General features: G+C 41.4%; 1 protein-coding gene across 3 annotated transcripts in view; it reads left to right on the forward strand.

Annotated features, from left to right (window-relative positions):
- Positions 1-8,122, forward strand: part of PPP1R1C (protein phosphatase 1 regulatory inhibitor subunit 1C) — a 44,025-nt gene extending 35,903 nt beyond the window's left edge. For 2 of the 3 annotated variants that reach the window (XM_065750275.1, XM_065750274.1), the window contains one exon: positions 7,688-8,122. In XM_065750275.1, the coding sequence (XP_065606347.1) occupies positions 7,688-7,776 (89 nt within the window). In that variant the 3' untranslated portion in view covers positions 7,777-8,122. The remainder of the gene's footprint in view (positions 1-7,687) is intronic. The other variant, XM_065750276.1, reaches the window with a different exon arrangement.
- Positions 8,123-9,943: the final 1,821 nt, after the last annotated feature.

Below are 9,943 nucleotides of genomic sequence, written 5' to 3' on the forward strand. Positions count from 1 at the left end.
TGTGAGGACAGGAGTCAAAGGGCACAAACTGAAATGGATGAAATTCAATTTAACATACTTTTTTGTTTGCTTTTGTTAGAACAGTCAAACAGTGGAACAGGTTGCATAGAAAGTTTACAGTCTCATTCCCTGAAAATATTCTAGAGCTGGTCAGACGTGGTCATGGACAACCTGGTTGGACTAGACAGTCCCTTGGGAAACCACTCCAGCCTCACCAATTCTGTGGTTCAATAGCTGTTTTATTTACCATTTCTGAATTGTAAATATTTCATAGTGTGGTAATGACAAGCACGATAAGGACTTCACCATGCAGCTGGTCATACCAGAATTTCATTTTTGTTCTGATGAATGACATCTTTTGTGGCGTTATTTCCTACTTCTACAAGAGCACTCTCTAAAAGTCAGTGTGCTTGGTCAATACTGTGGAAAATGACTCAGAATCAAAAGTTAGAACTAGTGCAGGCTGGAAACCCAAAATCTCTAGCATGAGAAACACCTCTTTAGTAACTAGTGTGTTAAAAGAATTGAAGGACTGGACTGGCTCTGGTCTCCCAGAAGAGCTCCAGTGCTCTTAGCCAGTCAGGCTGACTTGGTTGTATCTCGCTGTGTTGAATTTGCTTCAGTTAGCATGAAATACATGCTGCCTGGGGCTACAGGAAAGACTGAAACCATGTTCAGCTACAGCTTTCTGAAGCAGATCCCCACTGTTTGAGGAGCTCGTGAACAATGCTATGGTGAAAATGTAAACATGGACCTATCAATCACTTGTTCAATCATCACTATGTTTTTGTCATTTTGAAGGAGTTTATAAGATACTTAAATGAACAGGAGAGCTCATTCCAATGTTTACAATATTACCAATGTCAGATTATGTGGATGCCAAAATTCTATCACCTTTGTCATCGTAAGAAGGATCACAGTGAAGACTGTAATTACAACTCAGTAGAGGATTCATCAGCAAATTAACAGAGAAGCTTATAGACTTCTGACAGAAACCAAACAGACCAAATTAATTAAAAGTGAAAGCCACACAGAATATGGAATTCTGACATCAAAATATGGAGCTGCATTTTCCTGACCAGCAGAGTTGTTGGTCCTGTTGTTTTTTAAAAAGTACAACTCATTGGAAAGCTTTCTATCTGCACTCTAAAAATCTCAGGCTGCAAAGTTCTCAGCAAGAGATTTAGATCTGCCTCTAACAAACCTTGTGTTGCTTTTCTAACAGAAAGAAATGATACTCACGAAAAGAATGTCAAAATAGAAACTATGGATCCGGAAGACAAACAAAACAGAACAACTGGGGTCCTCTGCCATGATTTAGGATGAAGCAGGGGAAGCCCTAAAGCACTGGAAACCGCTCAGCCCTTACATTCAGAACTTCATTCATCCCATCTTGGGCTCAGCCTCCTGCTTTGGAGCTCAGCTGCTCCCCGCCTCTGCCAGGGATTCTCTTCCCTCAGGATGTGGCAGTCATATTTTTCTCATCTGTTTAGGTTTCTTGACCTCAGAAAAATCCCCATGTCAGCCAAAATACAAAGAAGTAGAGCCACGATACTATTGTCCAGAAGAAGAGCAGCTGGATAATTCTCTCTGCTAACAGTGAAGTCAGATAAGAACACCTAGATAAAACTGAAACACAGCTGCTCAGAAATGTCTCATGGAGCCTAGATTTTCATGCAAAAAGAAACTGGGCAAAACTGAATGGTTTTACACCACCAATATAAAATGTTTTGGTGATATTTTGTTCTTTATTCCTCATAAAGGATATCTCTTACTTTCAGGGTTTTATTCCTAATCTCAGGCAAACAACAACTGTAAAGCTCCAAGCAAGAGCAAATATTCAGCTGATGAAGTCTGCTGCTGTCGTTTTCAAAAATGCTTTGGCCTGACTGCGTTCTGCTTACATTGTCAGTCATGAAGTTACCCTGGCAGTGCTACATGCTGACAAGTGAAGAGTTAAACATTGGGAGTCTCTCTGTTGACTGTGTGAACACTCGGAAGCAGCATTGTTTCTCTCAAAATTATGCAAAGGTCAGTGGGCATCTGTGCACTCTTCACCCGGAGTGCCATAGGACATCCCACAGAGGAGTTCTGTATGGTGCTACAGCTGTGAGCAGGAAACAAGAGAGCAACCTAGGAAATGGAGAGAAAGTGAGGATGTTGTTGATGAGGTTAGCTTTTACAAAGTATCATCATCACATCATGGAGGAGCATCACATATCTTTGCACAGTACCCCAGGTGAGACCTCACCAGAGCAGATTACAGGGGGAGGCTCACATCCCTTGACATACTGGCCACGCTCTTTTTAATGCACCCCAGGATATTGTTGGCCTTCCTGGCCACCAGAGCACACTGCTGACTCATGGCCAGCCTGTCATTTACCATGACACCCAGGTCCTTCTCCCCAGAGCTCCTCTCCAACAGGTCACTCCCCAACCTGTTCCAGTGTATGCGGTTATTCCTCCCTAGGTGCAAGACTCTACATTTGCTCTTGTTAAATCTCATCTGGTTCCTCTCTCCAGCCCACCTCTCCACCCTGTCCAGGTCTCACTGATTGGCAGCACATCCTTCCAGCATGTCAGCCATTCCTCCCAGCTTTGTATCATCAGCAAACTTGCTGAGGGTGGACTCTATCCCCTCATCAAGGTCATTGATGAAGATGTTGAACAGGACCAGACCCAGCACCGATCCCTGAGGAACACCACTAAGTACAAGCCTCCAACTGGACTCTGTGCCACCAATCACAACCCTCTGTGTTCTGCCCATCAGCTAGCTCTCCAACCACCTCACCATCCACTCATCTATTCCACACCTCCTCGGGTACCACATCTCCTTAAGCCCACAGTACTATTCAGTACTGCAAATATACATAAGCCCCCTCATTCCTTCTGTACAACTTTTAAAATCTTCCTTGCTACAGTTAACAGTAAGATATACACATTTAGGACATACAAACATATCTTCTAACACAGGTGAGTTACATTTTGCAGGGAAGCTTACTGAGTAAACCTTACCTGCCCAAAGGAGTGGGCACTGGAGCTATGTTACTGTACCAGGGTAGTACAAATATAGTTGATCAGCCTATTTATGTTTCAAGTTTATATCTATAAATGCCCTCAGGATTAAAATAACTTTCCTTGCCTTACAGAGGGACAACCAGGCATTGAGTATATATACTTATATATAAATAGCTTTTATTTATGTCAATTTGCTTTGATGGCCTGCAGCTCCTCGGCTGTGTGTGCTTCAGGATACACAGGCTGCTTTAGCTGTCCCACCATGAGCACACTGGATTGGAGCAGACGGCTCTAAGCCTCTGTCTGAACGGTGAAAAACTGGGATGAGAAGATGTCAGCTGAAGAATTTCAGCTTTCCTTGCTGCAGGCCCGGCAGCCCAGCGGGCCCGTTGTTATGCATATGGGAACCATCTCGCCACATTTTTCATCTCTTGCTTTCATTGAGGCATTTGACCCAGAGCCATCTTCTACAGAATCAGCTGAGAAATGTTTTCTAGCTTTCCAAAGAGTGAACTAGGGATGGGCTGAGATTGTTACAATCTGAAACGTCCACGCAGCTGACTGCAATGGCTTCCGCTTTCCATCTGAGCCCTTAGGACTGGCTGATTCCTGTTAGCAAGGGAGAACCAGAAAAGGAGATGTTTATACCCCAGCAGAAATTGCCTGGAGCGATGAAAGCCTCAGTTGGCTACTGTAAGCGAGGGATGCTGTCCCTTGATCACAGCTCTGCTGACCTCTGTCTCCGGTGCATGATCCGGCCAGCCTGTGAGGGCTTAACAAAGCATTGCTGTGCTGAAGCAGCTCCCTTACACTGGAGTAACAGAGTCTGTTAAGGGAGAGGAAACTGGAGTATAAAGTGCAGTGTGAGAGAATAAAACAGAATAAAGCTGGAATTTTGCAATGTGAATTTGCTGCTGTCATACAGTTTTCATTGTGCCAGTGTAACACTGGGTCTTTTAACTGCAGAGAAAGCAGCACAAACCCCTAAATTTGTCATTTAAAAGGCTCACCATGAGGATTAAGTATTGTATATCTGGAGCTAATAGATGAATTAGTAACAGCCATCAGACATTTTGAAAATTAGGCAATCCTTGTTGCTTGCTATCAGAAAGGTCATTCATAAATACTTATGAGGCTGTGGTGACCTGCTGGATATGCTGATGATCTGTTCCAGGTGTTACCTACATGAACCAGTTAGATTTGCCAATACTTCAGATCATTTATTTTCATTTGGTTGCCTGTGTTTTTGAAAAATATCCATGTTATTGAGAAGGAAAAAAAAGTAAATATAATAAGAGATGAAGAACAATTTCTCTTCCAGTCTAGTGGCTTGAATACATGACTTTTGTTTTGATATTTCCCTTTTTGCTGAAGGAACTAGAGTGCATTCCATTTAGGACTGGCATAAGGTTGTCACTTTTATTTGGCTATCACCCTCTTTGGCTGAATTTATTTGCTTGATAATTTCGAAGTGATTTAAGTTCTGAAAGTCTGAAAATCAGCCTGCTTTGTCTGTGGCTCAGCTTCAGCTTCCACTACCTTTTGAAAATTTGGATATCAGTTTTCAATAGGGAGAGGATAAGTTCTAAATCATAAAACTAAATAACCCTCTAAACTTCGGGGAATTCAGATTGCCAAGCAAACTTCAACCCGAAGTTTCATAAATGTCAACAGTGTTCCTTGGGCAGTGAAGCAGAGTGAAGGGAGAAGTGTTAAATAGGATGGGGAACTGCCTTAATTACATGAGATGGAGAACTACCTTAATTACCTTTTTTTTTTTTTTTTTTAGGAGAAATTTAATTCAGGAACGCTTGGTTGTTTCATATCCTAGCCTTTTAATCTGATGCTCTGGTCAGATGGATAGAAACAAAAAGCAAGTTGCTGACTGAATAGCATAGTTGCTATTATGTGACTGTGAAAAATGCCAGGAAGTTGTCCCATTTGCACTCGTAATTTATAAGTAATCTAGAAATATGCTTTGAGGCAGTGACTTCATCTAAGAAGAATTAACAGTTCAAAGTGTATTAGTGCGCATCTGCTGAATATGGCTTGGCATTAAGGGTTTCTTCATCAGCATTAATTGGATTAAATTACCTACAGTGAAATATGAACTCTTTGAGGAAAAGCAATTCTTGTCGTGCTGGCTTCAGAAACATAAAGGAGTGGGGGAGAAAAAAAAAGTCAGTGTTTAGACAGGCTTTGTTTTAAGGCAGAATACAATTATTTTGATCAACCTGTGGGTGTGAGGTTGTGATGAGTGTGTAGTGAGAAGGTGAAGTCCCGTCCAAGGGCAGTGAGCAGCAGTGGGGCTGGAAGGGCTTGGCTTTTGGAAGAGCAGAGTCCCAGCTGGAGCAGGGCTGGGGTCTCACCAGGGAGATGTCCTGGACCCCACAAGCCACCCCCACAGCAGAGCAGGAACAAGCACCCAGGCTGAGGATTGGCAGCGAGAGACCTTGTGGGCAATGTGCCCACAGGTTCAGGATTAACCATTGTCTGCAGTAAGGAGCATTGGTGAGATGGAGGACTCATTTGTGGGTCAGCATCTGCAGTCCTCCCTGTTTGCAGTTATTAATATTCTCAAGTTTCCATGGTTTATGTGAAAACAGTGACTTGATGCTTTGAACTTAAATCCTCTGGATGTTCAAGCAGTATCTTCTAAAATATCCTGGTTTGGGGTTCATGTGTTTTGTTTTTCTTTTCTGGTTTTTGTTGTTGTTGTTTGTTTGCTTGTTTGTTTTATGGAGTAGAATTTCTATCTACATTTATTGTTCATCTTTAATGCACTGCTTCATCAATGAGTAGGGACAAACCCCAAATAACATTGTTTTGGTGCCTCTTGATTACTGCTCAGGGAAACAGAGTGATGAACTGTGTTTCACAGTGGGATGTGCAGGAAGAGTAAAAAGACTAAAAAGAAATATTATCCTTTTAATTAAACCAACATCGCCATAGTAAGAATGGTTGGAGTGACCTGAGTACTAAGTTTTTACCTATTTCCAGTCAAAATATAACCCTTTAGCAAACATATATTGCTAGACAAAGATGCTGGGTATGAATAGATCTAACTTCTTATCAGCTGGCTTAGAAAATAAAGTGCAGAGTGCGCAGCTTAAGTAACCCTGCTGGAGTGGCACCTGAGAGCCACTGTTGGCTCTTCCAGAGCTGAGTGCACTGAGCAAAGCTGAAGGTGAGCATGGCAGAGTGCTCCCACATGCTCAGCTCCTATCCCTGCAGCTCACAGTGCAGTATTATATGGAGAGGTCCCTTTTAATCTAAGAACATGATTGATGCCACTTAACCAGTTATTTCTCTTAACCCAGACGTATTTTGTGCAATAGAATTCTAACATTTTATGGACAATAACTTTCCAGAAAAGCCACCAGCTTCTGTCATGTATGTTCACGCAGTACTGACAGAAGTTTCAAGGCTTGTATGTCAATTCATGCTAACTTCCTTCATTGCACAGCCATCTTATTTCATAACAGCTCTTGCAAGATCCAATAATTCTGTCAACCTCCACCACAGCATTACTGAGGTTTGTTAATGACAGCTTTACAAGTCTTCAACATGCACTGGCCAGTGTAGGAAATGCTGCAAGTCTGTACATCTCAATGACTGGCAAAGGGGAGGGTAGGATGTAGTATGGAGATTATAAAAAACAACTAACAGTGATACTGGCCTGGTACGTGAGAATTTCATCCTCAGAATGCTCCCTGATTCCATGCAGTTCCTATCTGAAATACTGAAAAATGTATGCTCTACAGGTACAGTGAATGCACAAGAAATGACTCTGCAAGTTCAGAGATAAAAGGAGATTTGCCGTACATACACTGTATCATTTTGAAATGCATGTCCTTTTAACCTTTAGCTAAGTGTAATCATATTAAAAATATTTGTTTCATTAAAGGGCATTGCTAAAGAGACCAGCATGGTGGTAGTTGAGCACTCAGAGTGTTTCTTCACTTATCATCACAGTTACTTAATTGGATATGTGTTGATTATTTCAGGGCACACTTAACATGTACCGTGCTAGGAAGCATTAATTTATTTCCATGTTTTACATCTGAACAACTGTTTCCCAGGGAACAAAGTGCTGTTGGAGTGCATTTGAAAGACAAGGGACCCCGGAGGCCAGCACTGAGCCAAGCTGGGTTCCTGCTGGATGCGGAGCAGACTGTACTCTCCTTGTTAGAACTTCTATGAGATTCTGCTTTCAGCTGTTTGTAACTTCATTAAACTCGTATAACTGAAAATTTTCCAAGCAATGAATTTAGAAAAATCTTCCCATATTTTGGAATGAGCAAGGACCTTTAGCAGATCAATCTCAGGAAAAGACTCGAGTGGAATGATTCCTACACCTACTCTCTCAGCCTTTAAAACTCAAACCTTACTTTACAATGACAATACTAATCTGATCTCCAAAAATAGAAAAGAAGCTGTTCTGTTCCCACAAAGTATGATATATTTCCAAAGGATTCAAGGAAGAGAATATTTCTGTTGGAAATATATCAAAGTGCTCTTTGAATTAAGATTTTTTTGGGAAAAGGGGTCAGTTGGGCACTAGAAATCTTTCTATTCATTTACTTATTACTATGTTTCTTTCATCATGAAAAAAAATATTGCTGATATGAGCTAACAAAACTTTCAACCATTACTTTTATATTTTCAGGGATAAAGCATCTGAAGAGTCAGAGTGATTCAGCATTCCCAGAGGAGGAAGAGGGAATTGGTGAAAGAGAAGAGGAATGGGGCCACTAAACCATGCAAATCTGCCTGGGGGCCAGGTACTGCGATGTGACACTGCGTGTGTGTTCCACCATTCGCCACCAGTAGTGTTCCTGCAGAGCAGGGTGTGCTGGGGGCACACCTTGACTGGGCTTTACGGCCACCTGCAAATCCATTCTGTGAGCCTTATACCCAGAGATGAAACAGTTGTTTTAACATTACTCTTCTTTAATTTTCTATGACATAGAAATGTCGTTGCAAACATGGTAGTGATCTGATGGCAGTACTGCCAGAGCTTAATTTCTGTGTGTGAGCTGTGTTCTAAGACCTGTTGTAAATAAATCCCACTTGAGAGCTACAAAATAAATAATATGTTCCTTTAGACAAGACTATATGTTGTACCGTGGGTTTGTCTAGCCTGTGGAGAAGTGTTTGTATAGAATGACCCTGTCAGTTAAAGGCTGCTTTTACCTTTACAGTAACAGTAGAGTGACCTGCTGAAATGCAGACAGGAACAAAATAAGCAGAGGTGCCTCTTTAGTCCAGCGAAGAAGTATGCAAAGATAATCTTCAGTGTCTCCTGGATACACAATGGTTAAAGTACTTTTCTGGCTTTCAGATTAGCTGTACTTTTGCATTAGCTAAGTTTGATACAAAAGGCTTGATTTCCCACTGCTTTCAGTCACTCTTAGAGGGCTGAACTAGCAAAAAAAAAAAAAAAAGCATATAAAAACACAGAGCCTTCTGTCTATGCCTTACATGATGATTTCACTCACAGCCTGAGCTCTTCCATGACGACCTACTGAGAAAAGGATCTGTTAACAAGTGTTCCTTTATAGTTGGGAGCCATCTTGTTGCCCTCCATCTGCACTCGTGTATCTATCCTTTTTGTCACCATTATTGCAGTCAGTTTCTGTAACTCTGGATCTCTTCAGCTGCACTGGAAGAACTAGAAAGGCTCTTCAGTTGTGCAGGAACAGACACAGAGCTGAGGGCTTTTTGTGCTACAAACAAGGAAAAGAGGGAAGTGACCTTTCCTAAAACATTTGATCAGGCCAAAGTCAAGACTAGAGTGGTATCGAGAAGAGATGGAGTCTGCTCCAGCTTTGCCACGGCTTTGATTTTGCACAGCACAAGCCTCTTCTCTTAACCCTGGCTGCTGCAGTAAAATGGCAACCGATGCAGAGGCACTGTGTCACTGCCTGAGAAACACTTTTGGTATTAATTTTTTACTGGTTATTATTACCCAGTGACTTCACATAAGAACTATCTATGGGCCAAAGGAGTAAAGTATGCATAAATAGCCAATACAAGCACAAGACACTTTGAGATCTAGGCATTTCAGAGGAAGCACAAAACACCTGACAAGAGCATAGAGAATTCATCATAAATAACTTGTTTCAGGATTACTGTTGGGCTGAAAGATGATTACACTTTATAAATTAGATTTAGTTTGAACCAGATCTAAATGCATTGCAGAGCTGTTACTGCAGTGATGAGAGAAAAAGAAGCCTGTTTAACAGCCCTTATATGGATGAAGCACAATGGTCTGATAAGGGCCTTAGATAGCCACGCCTCAATTTGAATACTTCTCTAAATCCAGGTCTTATCACCTCCCTCATCTCTAAATATTCCAGCTGTGCTATATCATTTTAAAAGCCTGTTGCTTTCTCTCTGTCCTGACCCAGGGCTATGCACGCAGCATGTCTGAGTGAAGGAACAGACTGATCATTTTTGGCAAAGTGACAGGACTTGCCCCTCAGAAGTTTTTGTGGATCCACCATGTGTGACATTCACTGGTGTTAACCTCATATAAAGGGCATGGATAAAATGCACATTTTTCTATATGACAACAGTTTTTAAATCAAAGAGATAAGCAAACTCTATCTGATCTTCCACTTGAGAGGTACACCATAAGGATGGCTATAAGGAAAGAAGGAGTTAAACATCAGAGCCCAGAAAAAAAGAAAAATGTTCAAGTAAGTGTTTGCCATGGAGCAGAGCTGTAGCACAGCAGTGACGATCACTATAAATGTTCCTATTCTTTTGCTCGGAAACAAAGAAAATGCAAGCAAGATTTTTAGAGACGGAGTATTAGTCCAAACTCCATGAATGAACTGATGGAGAAGGAAATGAGGAAAATAATGGAAAGTAATGAATATCTTTTTTTTTACAGAGCAATCCTGATTTGTTGTTTTTC

This window comes from Cyrtonyx montezumae, unplaced genomic scaffold, assembly GCF_038088225.1.
Source record: "Cyrtonyx montezumae isolate F1298 unplaced genomic scaffold, pur_monq_1.0 scaffold_7, whole genome shotgun sequence".
Lineage (NCBI taxonomy): Eukaryota > Metazoa > Chordata > Aves > Galliformes > Odontophoridae > Cyrtonyx > Cyrtonyx montezumae.